Source organism: Benincasa hispida, chromosome 9 (assembly GCF_009727055.1).
Source record: "Benincasa hispida cultivar B227 chromosome 9, ASM972705v1, whole genome shotgun sequence".
In the NCBI taxonomy this organism is placed as follows: domain Eukaryota; kingdom Viridiplantae; phylum Streptophyta; class Magnoliopsida; order Cucurbitales; family Cucurbitaceae; genus Benincasa; species Benincasa hispida.
This window is the reverse complement of record NC_052357.1, coordinates 67,261,531-67,289,185: the sequence shown is the minus strand read 5'-3', so window position 1 is coordinate 67,289,185 and position 27,655 is coordinate 67,261,531. Positions and strand designations below refer to the sequence as shown.

Here is a 27,655-nt window from a genome sequence, read left to right as displayed (position 1 = left end):
TTTGACAATCGCTTAAAATAGTTTTTCAAGTATATTTTAATCAATCAAAAGCGTTTAAATAAAATTGAGTTTTTTTTTATTTTTTTTTTCTTTAAGTCAATTCAAACGGGTCTTTGGATTCTATTGTCTAACATTTATGTTAAAAAAGAGTTTAATTGATTGATTTTATGATTAAAAAATAAAATAAAAAAAAAACCTTAATTTTTTAAGATTATGGAATAATTGAAAAAAATTAGTAATAGTCATAACAAATGCGTGCTTAAAAAAACTTAAATATGTCCGCTTTAAAAATCATAACAAATCTATAGATAGGTACTTTAGAAAGGTTTTATGTTATATTTGACGAAAGATTATCAATATTGTTATATCGAGATTTCAAATTAACAAATATTTCGATAGACATATCGATATTAACAGATATTCATGTAAATAAAAAAAAGTTCACAAAATTTATTTAAAGTAATCATTAAAGTAGTTTTATTTCGATTTTCCCAACCAGATTATAGATCTTTTATTCACTTTTAGATTAATAGATATTCAAATTTGTATATGTTTGTTGTTTTTGACCTTAGTTGTATTCTAATAGGCCCATGAATCTCAAAGGGCTTCATTTTGAAGGCTCAATCAAGGCCCTCTTTCTCATTCCAAATTCCAAGAAAATAATAATAATTTTATAATAATTAAAAGAGGTAACAACACCTAACATCTTAATCAAAGTTATGTATTTCAATTATGTCAACATTTTATAAAGATATTATAATTGAAGTGTAGGGTGGGGGGAATCGAACCTCTGACCTTGAGATCGATAGTACACGCATTATACTAGTTGAGCTACGCTCATGTTGGACATTTTATATCATTTTCACAAATGTCTTGGTTAGTTAACTACACAAAAATTATGGTATAATTACCTTCTAGTCTCCAACCTACAATTAGGTGGACAGCTAGAGAGAGAAAATACATTTATTATATTATATTAATTATTTAATATTTATTCACACTTTCAATTAGAGAGATAAAATGTATTTAATATGATTATATTTTTCATTAAAAACATTTAGACATATCAAACAACTGGTTTTTCTGATGGACCCATAATTATTTTATATATACCTTAAAATATTGTCTTAGATACTTGAGATGTTCTAACCAACATATGAAATTTATACAAATAAAAAATTGGCTCAATGTTCAACATAAATTCCAGTATATATTGTAAATTTCTTTTGTATAATAGTATATATATAATCCCAATAAATCAAAACTTTAACAATGACTCCCTAACAAAAGTGTAATTCAAAATTAATTTAACAATTTCAATATACCACAATATATAAATTACTCAACGTCCAACATAAATCATAATAAATATCATAAATTTCATTTATATTGCGATATATATCATAAATTTCATTTAAGTAGTTAGAAACCTCAATAAATTCCATTTAAGCTTTAAATGTATTTATTACATATTATTAATTAGTTGAGCTTTTTCCCCATTTGATATTAATGTGATTTTTTGTCCCAAGTTTGACTTCAAATATAAAAATATACACATTTTGATATATGTACTAGTATATACCTTTGTTAATTTGAAAATATGAAATGATATATATCGTGATATAAATAGAATTTATGATATATTGTGGTATATTAGTGTTGTTAAATTAATTTTGGATCACACTTTTGTTAGGGAGTTGTTAAGTTTTGAGTTATTGGGATTATATATACTATGATATAAAAGAAATTTATGTTATATACTGGGATTAATGTTGAACATTGAATAAATTTTTGATTTATATACTATGGTATATTTCATATACTGATAAAAGCATTTACAAATATCTAAAACAATGTTATAAGATAAAATAACAATGAATTCCTTAGAATAATTAGTTGCTTGATATGTAAAATGCATTTGAAAAATAAAATTAAATGTATTTTTTCTATCCAATTGAAAATGAGAAGAAATCTCAAATCATCAATAGAATATTGTAAATGCATTTTCTCACTCTAACATTAAAGTTGCTTCGTAAATATGAAAAAATATATAATAAATGTATTTTATCTCTCAAACCGCCTAACACAAGAGGTATTTTTGTCTGAAAATAACATTAGATCAAAATATTCAAATATTGAGACATTTATGAAAATAAATTTTCAAAAGGGAATAAATCTATAATAATTCCTCATTAAAACAAAATACACACAAATACTCCAAGAAGAGTCTACGGCTACGTACCTCGTAAGAGTACGGAAGAATAATGCGTATTATAATATATATATATATATATAATGGAACCTTAAGATTCTCACATCTGATTTGACAGTCAGTAATTTATACATTCACAACATCATTATTCCCTCCAAACTATTCACAATTAAATGCAAATAAAATCATTTCGTATATTCGATTAAATAAATTTTTTATATATAAAAAAGATGTTTGTCAAGTGCAGTAGAGGACAAACGGTATCCGGTGAATTCTTGATGTTTCCATGTGCATTCTGTATTTTACCAATAAACTATACCTTTTTTTTTTTAATAAAAAAAAACATACTCGAAAAATATCAACCCGTTTAAGAATAAAGGGAAGAACAAAAGTTGAAAAGATATCTTTCTAGATCGAGGACGACTGAGAAGAGGAAAAGAAACCGAAGGGGTTGATCTACAAAATTGTGGATACTTTTATTTAGCCTTTAGAGCAATAAAAATGTAGACGAAAATAATAATAATTAGGTTAAAACTCACTTTTAGTCTCTAAACTTTCATAGAAGTAATAATTTAGTTCATGAATTTTGATTTGTAACGATTTAATCTTTGTATTTTTAAGTTCTTAACAATTTAATTGTTGAACATTAATATGTAACAATTTAATCCTTATAATTTCATATTTGTAACAATTTAACCCATCGTTAAAATTAATTTGAAAATTTAATGAGTTTTCTTATATAAATAAACCGATAAATTAATTAGATACTCCATATTTTTATCAAACACAAAGTCTATATAAAAAAATAAAAATTAACATCAAATTTTGATTATTTTTTTACATTAAGAATTTTATTGTTATAAATTTGAAAATATTATATATTAAAGTTTATAAATTAAATTATTATAAAATTAAAAATACATAAATTAAATCGTTAACTTTAAGGCTAAATCGTTATTTTCATAAAAGTGGAGGGTTTTAACCTAATAATAATAATAATACAAGGACAAGATTTTTGAAGGGAAAGCCCCAAATAATAGAGCAGCTGTATGGGAAGAACCATTGGAGAGAAAGAGAGAGAAATGAAGAATCCAAATGCCCAGACAAGAAAAGAGACTACTGTTCACACTCCATTGTCCTTGTGATCTCTTACACTAATCTCTCCAAATACAAGAAAAGAAAAGAAATCCCCTCAAATCTCATCCTATTTTCCCAAACTCCAAGTTCATGATCTGATCAAAAGTTCTTTTTTTTTTTTTCCAGAAGAAATCAGAAAGAGGGGATTTTTAGCTGATAAAGAGTAGAGGAAGTTACTGATTTGTGTTAAAATGAGAGTGGACCAAGCAGAAATGTCTGAAGACGAGGATCGACCCCAATCTCTAGATCTGGGTATTAACGCCGCCGCCGAATCCGCTAACAAAACCCACAATTACAGCGGCGGCGGCGGCGAGGTTGGTGGGTCTGGCTCGGTTGAGAACGTTCTCCATAATGTTCTTGAGAACGTGCTTCACTTCCTTACTTCTCGACGTGACCGGAACGCGGCTTCACTAGTTTGCAAGTCGTGGTATCGCGTTGAAGCCCTAACTCGATCCGAACTCTTCATTGGAAATTGCTATGCGGTTTCTCCTCGTCGAGTTACGTCGCGGTTCAATCGAGTTCGGTCAGTGTCGATTAAAGGGAAGCCTCGGTTTGCTGATTTCAACCTGATGCCGCCCAATTGGGGGGCTCACTTTTCCCCATGGGTGGCGGCCATGGCTAAGTCATACCCTTGGCTCGAGAGAATCTATTTGAAGCGCATGTCTGTGACTGACGACGATCTGGCCTTGCTTGCTGACTCTTTTCCTGGCTTCAAGGAGCTTGTGTTATTTTGCTGTGAAGGATTTGGCACCAGTGGTATTGCTGTTGTTGCTACCAGATGCAAGTACGTCTTTAGATTTATTTCTTCGTTTTTTCCCCCTTTCCCTTTCATTTTCTCAATGTTCTGAGCTTTGTAGTCTAATTCCTTCAGTTTGCACTGTCAAATGTACCTTCTTAGTCTGTTTTAGGGTTGGTTTGTACCTTAGGAGAGGATGTTCGAATCTTTATGCTTTGAAATCCATTTGGGGTCTTTGGGTGGTTGGATTCTTTGAATAATGTGGAGTTTTTATGTTCTAATGGCGAAGTTTTGTTGAAGTTTCTGGAGTGTTGGCTTTTTTTTCATTCAACTTAGAGTGATTGATTTGCTTTTCAGGCACCTTCGAGTACTTGATCTGATCGAATCTGACATACAAGATGATGAAGTGGATTGGATATCTTGTTTCCCTGAGAAGGAAACTTGTCTCGAATCTCTGATCTTTGATTGTGTTGAGTGCCCCATTAATTTTGAGGCACTGGAGAGGTTGGTGAGTAGATCCCCATCGTTGAAGAAACTTGGGGTGAATCGTTACGTTTCCATTGCGCAGTTATATCATTTGATGATTCGGGCTCCTTATTTAACACATTTGGGAACTGGTTCGTTCAGTACTTCAGAGGCTGTGGTTCTTGGGGAGTTAGAGCCTGATTATGCCTCTGCTTTTGCTGCTTGCAAATCCTTAGTTTGTCTCTCTGGATTTAAGGACATTTTGCCTGATTACCTACCTTGTATCTATCCAGTTTGTGCTAATCTCACTACTCTGAACTTGAGCTATGCAAATATAACTCCTGAACAACTCAAACCGGTTATAAGCCACTGCCACAAGCTCCAGACTTTCTGGGTATTGATCTTTATGTAGAGAAGTGTAATTGGGAGGAAATTTGGCCTGCAGAACTTACATTTTTTTTCCTTTTTATTTCAGGCTCTTGATTCGATTTGTGATGAAGGACTTCAGGCTGTTGCTTCAACTTGCAAGGAATTGCGAGAACTTAGGGTTTTTCCTGTTGATGCCCGAGAAGATGGTGAAGGCCCCATTTCTGAAGTGGGCTTCCAAGCAATATCTGAGGGTTGCAGGAAATTGCAATATATTCTCTACTTTTGCCAGAGAATGACCAATGCAGCTGTGGTAGCTATGTCACAGAACTGCCAAGATCTTGTTGTGTTTAGACTCTGTATTATGGGACGACACCAGCCAGACCATAAAACTGGAGAACCCATGGATGAAGGATTTGGTGCCATTGTTATAAACTGTAAGAAGCTAACTAGGCTTGCGATATCTGGATTATTGACAGATCGTGCTTTCAGCTATATCGGAAAGTATGGGAAACTGGTACGCACCCTGTCAGTTGCTTTTGCTGGAAACAGTGATTTGGGATTGAAATATGTGCTCGAGGGCTGTCATAAATTGCAGAAACTTGAGATTAGAGATAGCCCTTTTGGGGATGTAGCCTTACAATCTGGCTTGCATCATTACTACAATATGAGATTCCTCTGGATGTCAGACTGTAAATTATCTCGCGAGGGCTGCCAAGAGGTTGCCAAAGCAATGCCTCACTTGGTGGTTGAAGCGATGAGGAATGATATAGAGGAAGTGGATGAGGTGATGGGGAATGATATAGAGGATGTGGATGAGGTGATGGGGAATGATATAGAGGAAGTGGATGAGGTGATGGGGAATGATATAGAGGAAGTGGATGAGGTGATGGGGAATGATATAGAGGAAGTGGATAATCATCCTCAGTTGGAGGATTTGGAAAACGAGGTACGGGTGTTATACATGTATCGGTCTCTTGAAGGGCCAAGGGATGATGCTCCAGGATTTGTAGACATCCTATAGAATTTCAGGTTCCCTATAACTTGGGCTGGTTGAGCAAGATCATACTGTTGTGTGGGAAGATTTATTATTAATTACTGCAGGAATGTTCTTTACTACCCTAAAGAAGGTTCCTGTCTCCCCCATGAAGAAAGTTGACCATCTGTTTATTAGTCAGGAATACTGCAGCGGCATTGAAGCCAAGTTTCTTGAATGGAACATACTTCTTCTGGGGTATGGAGCTTCCTATGTGATCCATCAAGCTAAACATGTTGTCATATCGGCACGGTACCTTTCTAATTGTTAATGTTTCTCCAAGTCTGCATTGGATAACTTTAACAAGAGAGGTTCAGATAGAGCAGGGGTTGTGGATCTGCATTAAAAGCTTTGATAACAACTGAGGGTCTTGTTATCCATCGAATCGAGATAGAACTCTAAAACGTTGTTGGATGGTTGATCAACTAAGAGGTCCAAGAACATTGTCCTTTCTCTAAGGTCATCAATAGCAAGGGGATCGTTGCAGGTAATCAGTCTTACAAGAAACTTTTGTTTATCTTGATTCATATGGTAGATGGCTTAGGCTATTTATGACAGGACTAGAAACCCAATAAAATTCTTCTCTTTTCTCAAAATGATGATGTTTTTTTTAATTAGAGGAACTGGTGTTTTATTATTGTTATTTATCAGCAATGTGATTGGTAATAAATGTCAAAATATATTCATCGACACAAATTTCCATATGCTAGCTAATGGTACTATCTCTACTTTAATTTCCCCCCTCCTTGATTTTGATATCAATTGAGAGTGATATGCACATTGATGAGTATTGGAAGATGTTGTACAAGTACAACTTGGAGGCCCCTCTCCTCTCCTTTCTCAGAGTGAAGAAAGTTGAATTTTGTGGGGGGTGAGATATATGATAGCTACCGATGTAAATATATCAATCAAGTCCAAAGTACTAGTAGATCTAGCATGCGATAAAATTTAGATAATCCATTAGTGGTAGACTATATCGTTGATAGGAACTATTGGTGATAGATCATATCGTTGGTTATTGATAAGAGTTTATTAACTAATAGATTTTGCTATAATAATTTTTTTTTTTTAAAATGTCGTTATACACAGTTATTAATCCTAAAATTCATTGGGGCTTTTCAAATAGTTCCTTTGTAGGGTCAATCGTTTGATGATTTGTCACATCCCCTGAGTTTGCGTTTTAAAGCAGCCATCCATCAGTGGGCTCTATCTATCTCTCTCTCTCTCATTATTAAGAAAGAAACAACCTCTCCTTGGTAGCAAAGAGGTAAAAGCAATGCTATAATCAAAGTGGGTTCCATCTGTAACATTGAATGTGTGGGGAAAGCAAAGCTGAGGCTTTGCTTTCTTGTCTAACCTTATGTTGTCTAAGCAAGTTGGCAACAGCCTATGTTTTCCTTCTGCCACCACCTCCATTCTTACCCTTTTTACTTGGGGGTGTTGAAATAGTCTCAATCTAAAATATAAATGAGACTGTTAAATTTTTTCTATGTTTGTTGGATTGGTTAAAAAAAAATTTGGGTTGACACAACCCAATCCAAATTACATATATATTATAAAAAAATATACATTTATCTTTATTTAAAGTTTGATTACTTTGAATTGATTAATTTGTGAATTTTTAATATTTTTCTTTTAGAATTGTTATGATGTTTGTCTTTGTTTAAAGTTTGTAATAAATAGTATCAATATTTGGTATTTAACATTTGAATTTTACGAGATCTAGTTATTAGTCATGTGTTGTAGATATATTTACATATTTTTAATTAAAAATGGAAAAAAGTTATAACTCGACAACCCAATCCAACCCGAATGTTAAGGATTGGGTTGGGTTGAAGATTATTCGGTCTTATGGGTTGCCAATCCAACCACTCAGAATTTTTGGATTAGTCTAAAAAATACCCTTCAATTCAACCCATGTATATCCCTATTTTTACTACATACTATCTAGAGTGAATCACGTAATTGGTTGGAATTGTTGGGGGACGTTAGGCACAATTTGTCAATGGGTAGAATGCACTATTATTGCCCACTCAATGTTAAGGTGTCCCATTAAAATAGTTGAAAGTTTCAATTATTATAAACTACATTCAATTACAATAAAATTATTTGAAAACCCTCATTGTCTACCATATTTATTATTATGTAACCATTTTTTCTCATTTGTAATCCCGATTAAAATATTCTACATGTAACACCTAGACTATTATAATTCACATGCTATAATAATTACAGACTATAATAATTAATTCAGTGTCTCAAATAGCTTCTAAAGGATAAAAACTCAAGTTCCTAAAGTAAAAAATGAAAAACGGCTTTTCCCCCTTCATAGAACATCCTAATTGTTGTAAAGTAAAAGAAGATCAATGTTGTGCACCAATTTTTCAAAGCTTGTATGGATTAGATAAATAACTTGTATCTTCACTACGAAGATCACAATTAGATTTAACGACATAAATCCATGTAAGCTAATTCTCAAATAAAATACAACATATGTTTAACTCTACTCCAATATCTTTCTTTTGAAGAAATATTATATTTATGTAATAAAAATACTAAAAATACTACGTATATAAGCTAGTAAAGATATAAGTGCACTTATTTTTCAAAACTATGATTCTTCAAGACTTAATATTCTTCATCATCTTTCTGAGATGAGATGATATCTTGTTCACATTGAGTGAATGAACCACTATAGGAGTATTTAATGATTTACATAATCCATAAAAGATCTTTTATGTATAAATTAATGCAATTTCATTTGTTTTATGCTTTATTTGCAGGCTAAGGCAAAACTTATCATCTCAATTTCTTTTTTAAGAAATTCGATTGCCTTTAAAATCTCTTCAGAAGTTTATGCTCAAATCATCAATATATAGTAAATCTTAGGGTGGACAAATATGGTCATTTTTGTATCCTCAAATCAACAAATATTGAATAAGATGATATATCACATTTGTTAAGAATATTTTATAAGAATCTCTCTCTATATATATGATTATTTAATATTTGAATTATATGATTACGGTACCTTTAGTCCTTCAGAGATTTTCGTAAATAAATATCATTAAATGTTGTATGACTGCATCCATAAGATGTATATTGAACTTTTCATACACAATTAGATAAATTAGATATCTGATGGTATTGTATATCAACCATAAGAGAATTTGTTTTCTCATAATCAATACCAGTCTATTGCGAGAATTATTATAGGATTTGTCTCGCTTTATATCCTGTGATTTCACTCTATTTGCTTTTCTTATAAATACTCCACTTGTATACCACATGTTTGACATTCTCTAATGTCTTGACTACTAGTCCTCACAATTTGGAAAAAGAGTTGATTTATATTGTATTGTTTCTTTCCACATAAGTCAATCCTTTCTATGTCAATATTTTTCATACTCACTTTCATAAATAATATCGTGAGTAACATTGTATACAAAAATATTGTCAATTTATATGATTCCATCTTTTTCGTATCATGACATAATTTATCGAGATCTCATTATTATCCTCATTTACTTTAATATCCTTATGAGCAAGGATTTCTTTTGGAACATCCATTTTTTTAACTGGGTCATTTTGATTATTGACTACTTTTTCGAGGATTTTTATCTTTGGAACCAAATGGTCTATCACGATTCTAGCATGTTCCATACTCATTAGTGACAAATTGCTGCATTTAATAAAGTGTTTGCAGTTGGAATATATGACTTAGCCACTTTCTTAGCTTCTATAAATGCATTTGGTAACTGATTTGTTATATTTTGTAAAAGAATTGTTTTCTGAACTTTATGTCCACATTGATTTGTACGAGGATCTAAATAAGATAATGAAGATGCATTCCATATAATTCTTTTTCCAACTTCTTAATTCCTCACCTAGTGTTGGAAAATTTGTCTCATTAAAATGACAATCAGTAAATCGTGCAGTAAATACATCACCATTTAGGGGTTCGAGATATTTAATAATTGATGGAAAACTAAATCTAACATATATATCTAACTTCCTTTTAGGACACATCTTGGTATGTTGTGCTCATCCAAAAATTCTTAGATGGTTGGCTCATGACCGTAAGCTAATTGTAATGACAAATACTTATTATAAATTATCCAATCGAGAAAGGAGCTAGCATAAGGATAATAGGAGGTCAGTCTAGACACGATTGCACACTTTTGACTTAATAAAATAGGCTAAGAGTATTCAAAGAGAGCAAAGTGGCAACGAACAACCAATTAATGGTATTTATAGGTGAGTCGCGAGGCGAACTGACGTGACTCTTTATGTCAATAAATGTAAAAATTGCTTATAATAAGGTTATATTACATCATACTTATAATGTGTTTAAAATAAATTTTGCTAAAAAAAAGAAAATCTAGATTAAAAGAGAAAAAAAAACCCTCTTTTGTAATTTGATTTGAAAAATTAAAGATATAACTTATTGAATGATTTTATATGATAAAAAATACTTTTCTTAAAATATAACTTAGAGATGAACGGCCTCAAGAATGACTCTAAAACTATTACGTAAAAAAACAAAATAGATTTATAATTAATGAAATCATTTTATAATATAGTGTACATTAGTTGGGAGTCTTTAAGAAGGCAACATAGTTCCATTTAATAAATATAGTACCAATCTTTCTAGGAAACCTTCTAAACCAGGTTTAAATTCTAAAGCTTCACAGAGCTAAAATAGAAAACTTGAGACAAACAATACCCACTTCAATAGTCCGGTTCTTAAATGGAAAAAAATATGTTTTGATACTTAGGTTTTGGGTCTAATTTTTATTTAGTTTCTAGTTTCAAATGTTACACATTTAGTTCAAGTTTTGTGTTTTATTTCAATTTAGTATTTAGATTTAAAACGTTACAATTTTACTCTTAACATTTGAGTTTTGTTTCAATTTGGTCTTTAGATTTCAAGATTTACACTTTTAACCTGGATTTTCACGAAATATCCATTTTCTGTCCTTAGTGTTAATGTATGTTATTAAATTTAAATAATTAATATAATTATAATGAATTAAATTTCACTATTTTTCATCCCATTTAAAATTAAATTTAAAATCTCACATCATAATTCTTTTAAATAATTAAGAGAAATTTACATTAATGATTGAAGGAAAAGCTATGTAACGGATTGAGACAAGATGCGACAACAAGTCGGGAAAAAAAAATAGGAAAGAGATGTCACTTAGCAAGCTATGACAAAAAAAAAAAAAAAAGCCAAGAAGCCAGAATTTGTCTGGGTGGTATTTCAGGCCGACTCCTAATCTAGGAAAAACCTACAAATAGTTGAGCAATAACCTGTTGTCGAGGCCTATCCAAGAGGCGGGCTCGATACGATTTGGTGCATAACTTCGTCATGAGATGGAGAAATGCATTGGGAAATCAGTTGACCTCAAAAGGGTTTGGCTTGATAGGCCCAACAACCCCTAGCAGGTCAGACTCGAGTTTCGAGATGGGTAGCATGAAGTTCGAAGGGGAGATTGTACTCTTAAGGTAGGTTTTGAGAGTTAAAATCTGCGATAAAAGTCTAGAAAACCACGAACACTAACATTTGAGTGGGGGCTAATGTTGTGGGTGGATTATGGAACCAAAGGTAGAATGGCAAACAAACAACAATGGGAGAGGAAGAGAATGAAACCTAAAGGGGAATGAGCTTGGTCGGCCTCGGCCAAGCCGAACCCATCAAAAGTAGCCCAAAGTTGTTCAACCTAGCATAAGCTTAGCCGGGAGGGGATGAAATCTTAAAAGTGCTAAGTAAGGATGTTGGGCTGGTCAACCTTAGCCCAAAAAGAATTTCTAAACGGGTAGCCTAGTCAGAAGCCCCCAATCAAATAAGGAATAGGAGAAGGGTCAAAATGTAACACCCAAACCTCACAGAATTTCTTGGGTGGAGAGAAGAGCTCAGACTTTTGGAAGGGAAAAGTATAACTAAGTACCTAAAACTATGCTTTAGAGGAAGAAAAATTTCTAAGTGCTGGAAGCATAGTAATTTGGAGTAAAAAATTTGGCTAAGTGTCCAAACTATGCTATAAAGAGAAGAGTTTGATTCATAGCATAGGAGAGGATGGAGAATCTTGGATGAGTTCAATGCATGGTGTAGTAGAAGAAGTAGGTCATAGCATAGTAAATCATAGCATGGTATGTTGGACGCATAGTAGGTGCATCAAAGGGGGGATTTTGGACAAACTTTGGATGTTTAAGGGATGTTGGAAGCTATGCTATGGGATTATGCTTTGAGTCTTGGGAGTTGTGCTATAAAGGAGACTATGCAGTGAAAGCATGATGGGTGCATAGGGTATCCAAGCGAGAGATTTTGGTGAGTGTTGGATAACATAAGACGCTACAAGTGGAGAAGACCCTAAAGAATGGGGTGTTGGACACATAGATGGAGGGTTAAACACATAAATGGAGTGTTGGACGCATAGATAGCCATGTGGGCACATGCTTGGAGAAAAAGTAAGACAAATAGGACACATGACTATGCCGATGAGTGTGAAGAAGAAAGCTATGCTTTGAGAAGAAGATAGAAACCAAGGAAGAAGGAAGAAAAGGAAGGTTGGATGAATAAGGCTAGGATTGGGCGCATAGGGGACCTTGTGGATTCCATTTTGGGGTCTATGAGGAGCAAGATAGAAGAACAAGACAACCCCTTGGGAAAGAGTTATACCAAGGAAGCCCAAGTACCCTAGTTGAATGCATACTTAGGAGGGAAAGAATAGGATGGGCGCATGCTCTAGTTATGAGTCAAAGAGAGAAGTTATGCTATGAGATGGGAGGCAAGTTGGGAGCATAGTTAGGGAACCGTACATTCAAACCTAAGGAACCATGCGTTAATCACTATATGGGCACATAGGGGGAGATGCTCGACGTATATAGGGTGGGTGGTGAAGCAACCATGTGCCCAACATATATTATGATGCGTTGATTTGAGTAAACTTGGGGAACAAGGTCGGATTGACAACAAAATGGGGTATGTGACTCAATCAAGTGAAGTTTGGCTGAGCCAAGGATGAGGTGGGCACATATTAGGATATGCAAAAGGCCAGAATGACATCTTATAGGTAGCATGCGTTGGATTATGCCCGGTGAAGACACTTCAAGCTCGCATGGAAGTAGGTGGTGGCATGGAAGTAGGTGGTGACTCAACGTGGTGAAGACACTCAAAAGGGAAGGTGTCATGTGTCAATGACATAAGAGTGACGAGGACACTCTTGAGGGCCTATAAATACCCTTGGAGAGCTTCATTTAAGTTCACAACTCAAATTCCCTCAAAGGAGACTCAAAAGGAGAGAGTGGAGAGAATTAGGGTTTCGGGGAGAGGCTATGCGTTGATGAGGGTGTGCCATGCATTGGCCATGATTCCATGCACCAACTAAGTTTGAAGTTAAATTGAGAAGACATGCCATGCATCCAAGAGGGTGGACCATGCACCCAACTGGTTTGATGATGCAACCATGCGTCCAACAGGTGCTGAGGAAGGCTATCATGTGTCCATAGCTGTCTTGAGGCAAAACAAGATCTATTTTCATGTTATTTGGAGTTAGTAAGCTAGGTTTAGGGCCAATAAGGTATGCTAAGGTTATTCTAGCCCTAAACATGAGTTTCTAAGCTAACATTGAGCTAGTATAGGCTCGGGATTCCAGAAGGAACCAGGAGAAACTGAGGAATTTGGAGAAGAAGGGCAATCCCTACTAACAAATTGTGAGTTGTATTCTTTAAAGGATTCTTATGAATTAGTTGTGGATGTATGTATGGCTCATTATGATAATGCGAATACGCGACACGGGATGGTTAGGGGGTCAGAAGACCTAGTTCTTGAGCCTATGACAGAAACACACGGGAAGGTCAGGAGGTCGTTGGACTTAGTTCCTGAGCTTGTGAAAAGAACCTCATATGGGATGGTGGAGAACTGTCGGGTCTAGTTTCTAAGCCCATAAGAGGGGAATTTATGTGCACATAGTAATAAAGAAATAAGTTTAATTGACTACCGTGTGTAGGTAAAATAGGAAACAGACTCATCCAAGTTGAGGCTGAGTAGTAACCTCGTTATGTGGATATGTTGTTTGAGCTATTTGTCTCTTAAGGTTGAAAGAGACCCTGTAAGTTGTTACCACTCACTGGGCTTCGTGAAGCACAATCTTTTCGTTTTTGTTTTCTTTCTCAGGTAGCAAAAGAGAGAAGTTCCAAGGTGCTACTAAGGTTAAAGTCCGCCACACTACAACCGCACTTTTGGACTTAAGTCTGTTATCATGAGTCTCTATAGTTAAGGGTCTCTGTAATTAAGTTTGACTTTTGAAGGCTTTGTAAACTTTATATTGGTTGTAATAAATTAAGTTAAGCCAAAGAATTGTGGTTATTATTTCCTTGGCTGTAAGTTTACTAAGAAAAATAGGTAAGAGATAGGCAGTAGTTATCACAAAAAGGTGGTATATGCCGTCCTTACGCCTCATTCCAGGGGAAAGAGATGAGTTCAAGAGGGGGTGAGATAAAACCTATAAATAAGGAAGAGAGGGAAACCATTATCAAATTCTCTATCCTTCCTCTAACCTTCTGACTTAAGCCTCAGAGTGGTCATGACTTACAGCACACTGGTGCTCTCTTTCCCTAAAATAACAAATTTACTGTTGTTGCCTCGTGGAGATCACGATCATTTGGTCAAATTTTGGCATTAACAATTTCGATTGACCATTGAAATGCAAGCTTTTTATTTAAATATTTTGTTTATTTTAAGCCAAAAGTTCAAATTAACACAACCATTTAAAATTTTAAAAAAACAACAATATTAAACTATTAAATGAAAGATCACATTAAAATTAAAGAGTTAGAAGACAATAGAAAAGAGAACACTATATTTCAAAAGAAATTTTAATGTTATTTATGGAATAGAAAGCAATATATTTCCAAATAGAAAACAATATATTTCAAAACTATTAGCCTAAAAAAAGTGTCCTAACTATTGAACTCTGCCAGGCGACAATTGATATGTGAGATATGCTCAAAATAAAGAAAAAGAAGTTTTAGTATTTATAAAGAAAAAAAAAAATGAAAGACAAACTTTTACTTACCACCCAATATGGATTACATGACATGAAATAAAGATCTTGAACGAACGGAACTCCCAAAAAATGAGGAGCTGCAAAAAATGGAGTGAAGTTATTTAAAAGCAACCAGAAAAAAAAAAGAAAATAATAAAGAAAGATAGTTACCAGAAGAATAGTTAGAAGGATGGGGTGTCAAAGAAATGGGAACAATACATTATCCAATACACAAGATATAATAACAGAAATAAAAAGAAAAAAAAAAACCAAAGAAAAGAACAAATAAAGATAGTTACCAGAAGATGGGGAAGATATATGTGTAGTTTTAGTATGTAGTGTCCATTTTTTTTTAAAATTTTCAATTAAACATATGCTATTAGATGTTTTTTTTTTTTTTTTTTGAAAAATAAACAATTTAGATTTATCCAATTGGTAAATGAACTAAGACAGAGATAATAGGAGGCCAGTCTAGACACAACTTCCAAGTCTACATTTAACTTAATAAGATAGGAGTACTCATGGGTGAACAAAAATAGGAGAATGGTGGACATGAGAACGACAGTGGTTCTAAAACCATATCAAATTCCCCCTTTCTCCTTCCAACCGACTTAAGCATCAGAATGGTTGTGGCTTATACCGCATTGGTGTTCAGGTTTCTGTTTGTTTGCACGTGAATAACAAATTTACCATTATTGTCCCGTGAACTTGGTCAAAATTTGGCATCAATAATCTTGATTGGCTATTAAAATGCAAGCTTTTGATTTAAATATTTTGTTTATTTGAAGTGAATAGTTCAAATTAACACGAGTAATTAAAATAAAAAGATAAAAATGTCACGGAAGATTACATTAAAATTGAAGAGTTAGAAGACAATAGAATAGAAAGCAAAATGTTTCAAAAGAAATTTGATTGTTATTTATTGAATAGAAAGCAATATATTTTCAAATAGAAAGCAATAGATTTTAAAAGTATTAGCCTAAAAAAAATGTTTCCAAATATTGAACTCTGCCGCCAATCACGCGATAGTTGATATGTGAGATGTGCTCAAAATATTTTTTTTAGTATTTATAAAAAAAATAAATAAAAAACAAAATGAAAGACAAACTTTTACTTACCACCCAATGGATGATGACAAGCGAAAATCTTGAACGAACGGAACTCCCGAAAAGACGACGAGCCGCAAAAAATGGAGTGAAATTATTTAAAAGCAAACAGGAAAAAAAGAAGAGAAAACAACAAAGAAAGATAGTTACCAGAAGATGGGTAGAAAAACAGGGTGTCGGAAAAATGAGAACTGTACAATCTCTATTACACAAAATATAACGAAAGAGAGAAAAAAAAAAACCGAAGACAAGAACACATAAAAGATTGTTACTAGAACATCCGAAGATGTATCCGTAGTTTTAGTTTTCAGTGTCCCAATTTTTACGCCAAACATGTGGTTTCGTCTCCAGGGTTTTAGTCCAAACATGTGTTTTAGTGTCTAGTGTCCATTTTCAATTTTTTTTTTTTAATTAAAAAAGTCAATCTTTTAACAATTTTCGATTAAACTGCTACTTGATTTTTTTTTTTTGGAGACAAACAATTTAGACTCATCCAATCAGGAAATGAGCTATCACAGGAATAATAGGAGGCCAATCTAGACACAACTTCTAAGCTCACTTTTGTTTAATAAGATAGAGGAGAAAAGTAGCCCGTCAGAAGCCCCAATCATATAAGAAATAGGAGAAGGGTCAAAACCTATAAATAAGACTGAGAGGGATATGAACCACAAGTAAGTTCTAAAACTATCATATTCTCTCTTCCCCTTCCAACCTTCTGACTTGAGCATCGGAGTGATTGTTACTTAAACCAAGTTGGTGTCTGGGTTTCTTTTTGTTTGCAGGCGAGCTATTTTTTCCTAAAATAACAAATTTACCATTTATTGTCTCGTGGGGGTTCGCTCACTTGCTAAAAATTTGGCACAACAATCTCGATTGGCCATTGAAAGATAAGCTTTTGATTTAAATATTTTGTTTATTTGAAGTCAAAAGTTCAAATTAACACAAACATTTAAACTAATAAAAAAAAATAATAATATTAAACTATTAAACGGAAAATTACATTAAAATTGAGGAGTTAGAATACAATAGAATAGAAAGCAATATGTTTCCAAAGAAATTTTATTATTATTTATTGAATAGAAAGCAATATATTTCCAAATAGAAAGTAATATATTTCGAAACTATTAGCCAATTTTTTTTTCCAAACTATCGAGCTCTGTGGCTAATCAGGCAACAACTGATATGTGAGATGTGCTCAAAATAAAGAAAAAGAAATTTTAGTGTTTATAAAGAAAAATAAAAAATAAAAAATAAACAAAATGAAAGACAAACTTTTACTTAACATCCAATATGGATGACATGACACGAAACGAAGATCTTGAACGAACAAAAAACCCAAAGAGATGATGAGCTACAAAAAAAAAAAAAAAAAAAAAAAAAAAATGAAAATAACAAAGAAAGATAGTTACTAGAAGAATTGGTAGAAGGACGAGGTGTCAGAGACTGGGACTAGATCATAGTTCAATTATGGTATGTTTGTAATCAATCAAATTAAACATCACATTGGGTCCACAGCTCTGAAATTGCCTATTTGTTTTCCTCACCTTATCTGTGGTATCTTATTTGTTGGGGTTGACGCCTTAAAGTCTTGTATCCTGTAGTTTGTACGAACGCTTGTGATGTATAATATATGATATTTACTTTACTTTTTGATTTTACTCATATAGATGTTTTATTTGTTTTACCACAAACCAATAAACTAAAATCCCTGATTGTCTTTATGTAATTTAAGCCTGTATGTGATGACATACAAGTGGATCATGTCGTTAAGTGATAACCAAAATGGTCTGTAGTATATGGATATAGGAGGAAAACCTTATCCTGGTAACGCTACGGATGCGGCCCGCTTTGTGGAATAGTTACAAGTGTTGTGACTTGTCACAGATGGTCTGATCCTGATCATTCGTGTAGGGGACATGCGAGCGGGATCGTCCTATACAAAGAGTTTGTATAAGACCTGACCACGAAGTGTTAACGTCTCGTTATATAACATCGTTCATGACAGAGACTTCACTTAACTAGGATGACCATAGGTACATGACATCAATCCTGAGTGAGTTGGGAACTTCTTCCATTGAGGGCGGTCATTTGATTTGCATCGGTGTGAGTGGCCAGGCCGCCGACTCAAACATACCACTTTGGGGATTCGTCTAATTTAGGAGCTGGGAACTCAACTACACAAGATGCAATTCACTCCTTCCCCGAGGGGTAAGTAGATAGATAGCTCCTTTAAGGGCTGATTCCAAGGTTTGAACGATGTGGCGCCACACACTTTCTCATGGCCCGAAAGGTGTTCACACATAGTTAGGCTATGTTGTATTGTTCATTAGAGGGATCAATGCTACTTAAGGAGTGAGATGTAACTATAAGAGCAAAACGGTAAATTGGCCCAGCTGTACTTACGAGCATCTGTGAAGGGTTATCGTACTCATGATTTGTTATATCCGATGGATACAGAAATATATCTGTGGTAAGAAGAGTTCAGCTGTCGGTCTTTAGTGGAATACTTGACAGTTAACGGATGGTGGATCTCGTGGCTAAAGAGTTTATTCAGCTATTCACATGCCGTTGGAACTTCGAGCCATAGGTCCATAAGGTCCCCTTGGTAGCTTGGATATAAGTTGAGAATCAGTTTTGGGTCAGTTTGAAATGTTCAAATTAACAAAAGGGAGTTCGATTATATATGATATGATTGAACTGATTAATTATATATGATATGATTGACTAAATCTATGAGATACATTATTTTGGAGGAAATTGGATATAAATATGATTTATATCAAGTAGATGAGAAAACACTATAGTTGATATATTATATCAAACTATTGGTTATGAATATAATATGATTATATTTATTAATTTATTATTGGATGGTTATGAGATAATTGGCCACCGTTTTCTCCAAACTAGTGCGTTAGTGGGAAGTTGAATTCAGTTATAGTAACTGAAGAATAAAATGAAAATAGTTTTCATTTTGCACGAGAGACGGATAATCGCTCACGTTGTGAAAATCCTTCTATCGCTTAGTGTTGAGAGCCTATACGATAGCGCCCGCTTACTAAACAATCACACACTCGCGCTTTCCTAAACGCTCGCATGCCCGTGATTTTTGAAACGATCGCTTACCTTTTTATAGACGATCGCTTAGCTTTTGTTACATGATCATGTACCCCACACTAAATGATCAAGCATCCGACTATACGAAAGTCTTGCCTTTCTCTCTTGATCTTTGTACACGATAGCTTTTCCTCCTCCCCTCTACCAATTCCATCAAAGATCACCCTTTGGATTCTCACTCTAAGAATACTGAGGGCTCTGAGTGGTGGTGTCGTCCCTGTTTCCTATTGTTCGTGCGCTGTTCGTGTAGACGACCGTGGTGTTGCTGGACGATTGCTTGTTGGACGAGAAAGAGCGAGAGGAGTTCGTTCATGGTTAGACCGAGTCTTGTGAAGAAGAGTCTTCAACTGGTATGTCTTCTCGGTCTTTTGTTTTTTTTTAAAGCATGCTAGTAATTTAGTATTTTTCAATATATATTTATGTGTGGAAATTCTGTCACCATGTTCCTGATATGGATAATATCACGACCACTTATCATCTTGATGGTTCAAGTTGAGATTTAATAGCTTCTTCATTCAGTGGTCGTATTCTTCAACCGATTTACACTAAATCTCATGATCTTAAGTCTTTGGTATGCCAGGTTCAGGAGAGAGAAGTTGAAGTGGATGAGGTGTTACTGATCATGTGGTCTATTTTATCTAGATATGCGAGTGCTTCCTCTTCTCAATCCTGGAGTTGATGTTTCTGTTATTTTTTTTTCCAGCCCGAAAGGGGGGGAGTGCTTTTGTAACGACCCGACCCCCTAGAACTTAAGTTAGGTCGTTACTAAATACATGTTTGCATGGAACTCAAAAAGACACTCGGTTATGGCGAAATAAATGCTAATTAAATAAGGTAAGTTCAAAAGACTTTCATTAAATTCAAATACTAAAACAATAGTAGGGTACCCATAAATCATAAAGGACAATAAATAAGTTTGAACAACGATTCTTAAAAGTAAGTTTTAAACATCAAAACTAAAAGTTAAGAGAAACATGGAAAGAACTCTAAATCTCATGAGCGGAAGCGTAAAAACTAGTCCTAGTGGCTCGATCACGAATTCCGCTTGTCCATCGCTGGTGCATCTCTACCCTTACCTGAAACAACAAAATGAGAAAGAATGAGTATAAAATACTCAGTAAGTAACCCCACTACTGGGGTCAGGCTAGGCATCTATGTCCTCTAGATACCCATCTCTGGTGAAACATTGCTCTAGTTCTCATGGGACACATATACACATGAAACAAGAAGGAGACTGAGTCCTATCCTACTGTAGTTAAGTTTACCCACTACCTCTGGTGAATCCTGAAGAAGACACAAACTGGTGAATTTCGAAGGAAACACAAATTGGTGAATCCCGAAGGAAACACAAACTGGTGAGTCCCGAAGGAAACACAAAATCTAATGGGCACCTAACTAATCAGTAAAGACATTTGCACAGTCTCAACATCATAATCATCACTGTACGAATCTATGACATACATATAAACCTCAACATCTTGGCTCTACAACATAGACATATACCTCAACATCATGGTTCTACAACATACATGTATATCTCAACATCATCAGATCAAATATAACCATATGGAAGCACATACCATCTCATACTAGCATTCAAGTGTCTATGTGCATAAATAAATAATTCAGATCTCGTAACCAAAACATACTTTTATCATATTATACTATCCGTCTATCATGCTGTCATTCTACCATAACATTCATTTATCATGCTAGCATACATCTAATGTCTGGCCCGTGGGCAGTTCCAGTAGTAAGATTACTTAACTCAAAGTTAAATCCAAAGAAATCCAAGCAAGCTTATCCTTTTCAAAACAAGCAACACCTAAGATAAATCCAATATTTAAATCAATATTTTGGGTCTAACTCTAATTAACCAAATTATAAAAAGACCTCCAATTTTTCTTTATCTAAACTATAGCTCGGTCTAAACTTAATTCCAAAACCCAATTCTGTTGACTACCTGAACATACACAAAGTTCAAAATGAATAACTTAATTCTTCACAATTAATTTTAATTCAAAATAATCACCCAACAACTTACTCCAAACTTACTTTGACGAGCAACACTCTAAACGTCTCAATTCTTGAATCTAAAATCCAAACCCAAGAGATATTAACAATTTTAACCTAAAACCAAACATATAAAATTTAATTTAACAATCCCTAAACCAAACCACAATAGGGGTTACCAAGCCTTGGAACTTACCAAATCGCCACGAAGAAGGAACCTCAACACCTGCTGGACAACGCACAAATTCTCCTCCAAAACCCTCAATTAACCTTTAAATGCAAGGAGGGACACTATTATAAACCCAAGACATAACAAGTGATCCAAAAAACAACCAAGAACAACAACAACACCCAAAAACTTACGTAAAAAATCTTACTCCTGTCTCTTATACACATCTAGATGTGTATAAGAGCCAAGACATAACAAGTGATCCAGAAAACAACCAAGAACAACAACAACACCCAAAAACTTACGCAAAAAATCTTACTCCAACCAAGATTCGATCAGAACCAAGTGGCGAAGGAGATTTGTGGTGGAAGCTGGTTCGACGAAAAGGTCGAGCTAACGGCGAGGGAAAGGCACGACTGGCTGAGAGTACGTATGTCTAGGTGGCGCGGACCTAGGCGACTGGGCATCGACGGCGCGACTTCAGTTGACGGGAGCAAATCTGGGCAGTGGCTTCGGTGGGAGACCGAAATCAGATCTGGGCGGCGCGAACGCGGGCGGCTTGGCGTGGGAGACCAGAATCAGATTTGGGTGGTGCGAACAGTTGAGGCGTGAAGAAGGCAAAGTCGAAGCTAGGTTGCTCGCAGCTCGGATCTGGGTTAGCGGTTAAGGTCAATGGCGAGGAGATGCTGGTCGAGGTCAGCGGCGGGAGATGTTGGGTTTGCGTGAGGAAGAAGATGGAAGGGTGGAAGAAAAAGAGGAAAAAGAAAAAGAAAAGAAATGAAATAAAATTTCCTTCCTATTCCCCTTTATTATTATTATTATTTTCCATTCTCTTCCTTTCCATTTTTAAAACAACAAATCTTACCCTTGATTTCCAACACTAAACTCCGGAATTAATTTCCACTTAAATGATTTAAATTCCAACAATTGCACTTGAATGTCCAAAAATTCCAAAAATGTCCTTAATTAGTAAAAATTTACTGAAATTACATTATTACTAAAAAAATATACCGGGTGTTACAGCTTTTGTGAGCGGTTTTGTGGTTGGTTTTGGTTCTAAGATGGTGGTTGTCTGGATTCTATATGTTTTAGCTTATTTTGTGTTGTAATGTTATTGTTAGTATTTTTATCAAGATTTTCTTATAGACATCTGTGCTTCTTGTTGAATGGTAGTTTTGTTGGGCTTTATGCCCTAAAATTCGTAGACAGTAAACGTTGTTAATTAATCGTAATCTATAAAAAGTTATGGATGTTAAATCAATAAATGTTATTGTTTGTATGGTTGTCTATTTTCTCTTAATAACCTTAAATCCAATAAACTAACATCCAAGGTTGTTTTATGAGTCTGAACTGTATGTGGAGACATACAGGGATCAATGTTCAAGATACAACCTAAAGGGTCTATAGTATAAGGATAAGGCTGGGTACATTATCCTGGTAACACTATGGATACGACCCACTTTGTATTTGATACATATGTAATGATCCAACGCGTTCGTGTAGGTGATACGCGAGTGAGAGTATCTATGCAATGAGTTTACATAAGACTGGACTGCAAAATGGTAACCAATAGATGTAACACTGTGGATTAGTTAGGTACTTATTTCATTAGGATGACCTAGGCGACTCAGTCTTAATCTTGAGTATATTATGAACTCTTATTATTGAGAGATTGTCTTTTGATTTGTATGGGTGAAGGTGGCCAGATCGACGACCCAATAAGCCTACCATTTTGGGGACAAGATCGAGCGGGGAGCTGGGAACATAATAATACAAGATGGAATTCACTCATTCTCGCTGTAGGGGTAAGTAGATAAGTGTTCCCTTAATTGGTGTCTTCGGGACTTGAATAAAGAGCCTTACCCTCTCGTTGGTCTGAGAGGGGGTTTTGTTTATTGGTTGGACCATAAACAGGTTGCTCATTAGAGGAGCACTGGTATTTAAGAATTCAAGGGTAAAATGGTAATTTGACTAAGTTGGAGTTACGAACACTCGTGAAGGACTAACTTGCTAGTATTGGTCTATATCCGTTGACATAAAAATATATCCGTAGTGAGAATAGTGTAGTTGTGGGTCTTTAGTGGAGTGTATCCATAGTTAACGAATATTGATTAATTTGGTTAATGAGTTTAGTTAATTAATCTCATATCGTTGGAGTTTCAGATCTACAGGTCCACCAGATCCCCTTGTTAGCTCACTAGAGGATACTTAAGATGGATAATTTGAATTGTTCAAATTAATGTGAGGAAACTATATATTAATGTGATTAATATATAATTAATTATGGATATGATCTATAATTAAATTGGAAAGTAATATTTGAATAAGATTCAAATTAATTAATTCAAGTGAGTTAGATTCACAAAGAATTAATTAATGGGGAGGTTGTGCACATATATGTGGGATGTATATCATAATTAAATATATACATTAAATTGGGTTTAATATATAAATAGTTATTTAATTGTACAACTTAAAAATAATTAAGTGTTATTTAATTAAATGGGCTAATTAATTACTCATTAATTAAATAAGTGTTATTTAATTAATTATAGAAAAGAAAAATATTAGGAAAAGGATTTGGTCATTCTCTATATAAAGACCTCCTTATGGCCCTTTGGGAATAAACTGAAACACACAAAATACAATATACAACACCATAGTATTATTGTGCAGAATTTTCTCTAAGTCATAAAGAGAATCATCTTTCCTCTCTAAAATCTTTTTCTTCTCTCCCTCTCCCAATAGTTGGATACCACATATCCCTTTATTGGAATCCCAGAGAATAACGAGATTACTCTTGTGTTAATGTTCGAGATTGTTCAAGAAATTGTTCATGATCAAGATCGTTGGAGATCCGTTTATTGAAAATAGGAGAGAATTGTTCGTGACACTTGAGAATCTAAAAAGGTAAGAATCGTTCTAATATTTCTCTAATGCATGCTAATTTACATGTTTTTGGTATGTTTTAATTCAATGATTATGTTTATGTAAAAATTGGATTGTGGGATGTAAGGCATTTTAACAAAACGTTTCTGCTGCGGGATTTGATCCCTTTACAATTAGTATCAGAGTCAATTCCTTGCATCTTCAATCTTTGTATTTGAAACAAAATCGTTTAAAGTTGGGTTTCATATTCTGCATTATGGAATGTTTGAATGTTAGTTTGCAAAATTGGGTGTTTTCAATTTTGACACTCTATTACTTTTTAATTTGCTTAAATTGTAAGGGCCCGTTGTATTTTTTGGGCAATTTATTTCTTGCTTTGAGTCTGTAAGTCCATGTCGATCGATAGAGCAACGATTGCTGAAGAGATCAAGAAGAAACGAAGGTGTTTGAGGCAAGTTCAGAGCTAAAAACTTGTAGAACGAGAGTGTTCTGCCGATCAACGTCACAACGCTGCTATTGCAACTTTGTAACGTTGAAAGGCAGTGGCAAAATGCAGTAGTCACAATGTTGCAATGCTCCTAGTTTGGATGGAACATTGGTAGTGCGCGGGGACGTCTTCAACAACTGTTTTAACCTAATTTCTTTTTGTAATTAATTATTTATTCATGAATTAATTAAATTAATATAATAGTTATATTAATTTAATCAATTAATTTTTCATTAGGGTGCAAAAAATTGATCCAATTTTTACTGTTTAATTTAATTATGCATTGGATGTATGGTTTAAATTATTTTTTGAATTCAAATTACATATTGTATGACATATAGATTCAAAAATACCCACCTTATAATAAACATGTACATGCATCATAATTAAATATAAAATGGTTATATTTTATAGATGCATGATTGAATTAGCATGCTCATGCATTATAATATAAGTGTTATGTTAGTGATGTATGATTAACCTAAGCATGTCCATGCATCATACTGTATATTAAAATTGTTCTAATAAATAGTGGAATGATTAATTTATAAAGAGTTAGAGTATTAATGAAATTGATTACTAGATTGCATGCAAATATATGTCCAAATTATTTTAAATTGTTTAAAATTGACTTATGTTATTTCTAATGGAATTAGGAATAGGTTAATTTTTTTAATTTATTTTAATAGGATTAAAATGAATTTCAATAACAGATTTAAATTTATAAAATAATTGTCCATAAGGGACCTTTGTCTAAGGAAGGTTCTGTCTAGGAGGAGGTATTTAAGCTGATGCAAACGGAACATCTCCACCTAGGAACCGACCGGGAAGGTGAATTGGACAAATATTTTATAAGCATGCAATAAATGATTGATTTTATTAAAAAATTTTAATAAATGAAATCAAGTATTGTTAAATTATTCAATATAAATGTTATATCGAGCAAATTTAAATGACTTAGATAAATTCGTTAGCCGGGCTTTAACTAAGTATAATAAAATCCTAATAAAATATTAGCATACTTTAATGGTAGGAAGTTAGTATATATCATGCAAAAATGCCATCGGTAGGGGGACACTCAAGGTGCCACGAGGCCGTGCATGAGATTTTACTTCAAACTAATGAGAGAGACTTAGGGATGTGTTATCACACGTCCCACTCCCACTTACTATAAACACTCTCTCCATTCACTTTGATATTGATCTACACAAACACCATCCATAGAGGAACACTCAAGGTGCCTCGACGTCGAGTATAGATTTCACGGTGTGAACTTTTAAGGAGAAATGTGAAGAGGATAAAATGAAGTATCATATACCCAATTTTCCTCCCATTGAGCATTTTACCTAGGGTTAATTAACTTAGGAAAAATCAATTACTGATTTTAACTAAGTGATTGTTTAATTTACCCAAAAAATAACATTTACTTTGGATAGTTAAACAATATTTTTTTTTTTATTAAGGTTCATTAAAAATTTTAACAAACGTTAACCAATAATTGCATGCTTGTAACAAATCTAGCTATTCACCTTTTCAGGTAAGTTTCCACGTAGAGGTGTTACGTTTCCGCCAACTTAAATATCCCAACCTAGACAGAACTAGCCTTAGACAAAAGGTCCCTTATAGATACATTTGTACAACGTTAATCTTTAAACAAGAATCAATTTAATCCTATTAAACCGATTAAAAGATTAAACTAAATTTCTAATCTCATTAGAAATGTGATCTTCGGTCTATATGATTCAAATTTTAAAACTATTTAAAAAATGAATTTAACCTAAGGTTTGCATGCAGTTCTAATTTATCGACTTTAGTCTCTAATTTCATTTTGTTATAACAATTATAAGCAAATGAAATAAATTAAAACCATACATTGAAAGTTAAGCATACTTAGGATAATATCCTATTAAACCGATTAAAAGATTAAACTAAATTTCTAATCTCATTAGAAATGTGATCTTAGGTCTATATGATTCAAATTTTAAAACTATTTAAAAAATGAATTTAACCTAAGGTTTGCATGCATTTCTGATTTATTGACTTTAATTTCTAATTTTATTTTGTTATAACAATTATAAGCAAATGAAATAAATTAAAACCATACATTGCAAGTTAAACATACTTGGGTAATATTATAACAATTATAAATTATCCTAAAGTAGTGACATGCTTCATGCAATTTCATTTCATTATTAACATACATACCAGTTATATAATAAAGTAATGAAATCATTAATAACATACTTTAGACATACATTCATACTATATATTATAACTCTTATAATATAAATGATGCATGTATATATTATTAATACATGCATGCATATATTATAACATTTATACTATATGATGCATGGGCATGCTTAAAAAATAAATTAGATGAATATATATATATATACACTACAACACTTATAATATAAATGATGCATGAAATTAAATGCAAAACCTATGGTGGGATTTAATATGACATACATTATGACTATAATAATAAAATTTAAATCATACATCGCATGCATAATTTAAAGGCAATTAATGGATAAGGATTTGAACTTGAATTAAAAAAAAAGTAACTATTACAAAATAATAGTCATCCAATTCGAAACAGGTGAATCAGACCTTGAACCGTTCGAACTAGACAGAGAATTACTCGAACCAGCCACGAATCAATCCAGAAGAACCCAACTTACTCGAACCAGGGAACCCATGAACCGAACTGGACCAACAAACCACAAACCGTGCATGATCCAAGCTGGACCGCGCGTCCTCTCCATCTCAGATCGTCGCGACGCTATGCAGATGACCTTCGTCTGCCGCATTGTGGTGTCGCAATGCTAGGGCACAACGTCGCGACGCTACTGTACAGTTGATG

At 33.7% G+C, this 27,655-nt stretch overlaps 1 protein-coding gene across 2 annotated transcripts; it reads left to right on the top strand.

Moving 5' to 3' along the window:
* Nucleotides 1–3,227: 3,227 nt before the first annotated feature.
* On the top strand, nt 3,228–7,538 carry LOC120085865 (transport inhibitor response 1-like protein). Of its 2 annotated transcripts, none has more exons than XR_005484065.1 (4): nt 3,228–4,133; nt 4,443–4,944; nt 5,026–6,439; nt 7,079–7,538. XR_005484065.1 is itself a non-coding variant. In XM_039042099.1 (4 exons), the coding sequence occupies exons 2-4, from the start codon at nt 3,541–3,543 to the stop codon at nt 5,938–5,940; spliced, it is 2,010 nt and encodes a 669-aa protein (XP_038898027.1). In that variant the 5' UTR covers nt 3,228–3,353; nt 3,476–3,540; the 3' UTR covers nt 5,941–6,656. The 2 variants fall into 2 exon arrangements, 1 of the variants encoding a protein (XP_038898027.1); XM_039042099.1 differs by lacking the exon at nt 7,079–7,538 and having other exon boundaries at nt 3,228–3,353; nt 3,476–4,133; nt 5,026–6,656.
* The last annotated feature ends 20,117 nt before the right edge of the window (nt 7,539–27,655 follow it).

What these genes read in the sequence shown, in the direction of transcription:
- LOC120085865 (XM_039042099.1), top strand. Translation starts at nt 3,541, where the DNA reads ATGAGAGTGGACCAAGCAGAAATGTCTGAAGACGAGGATCGACCCCAA. An exon ending in GTTGTTGCTACCAGATGCAA is followed by an intron (nt 4,134 to 4,442) that starts GTACGTCTTTAG and finishes TTTGCTTTTCAG; the next exon opens with GCACCTTCGAGTACTTGATC. An exon ending in ACAAGCTCCAGACTTTCTGG is followed by an intron (nt 4,945 to 5,025) that starts GTATTGATCTTT and finishes TTTTTATTTCAG; the next exon opens with GCTCTTGATTCGATTTGTGA.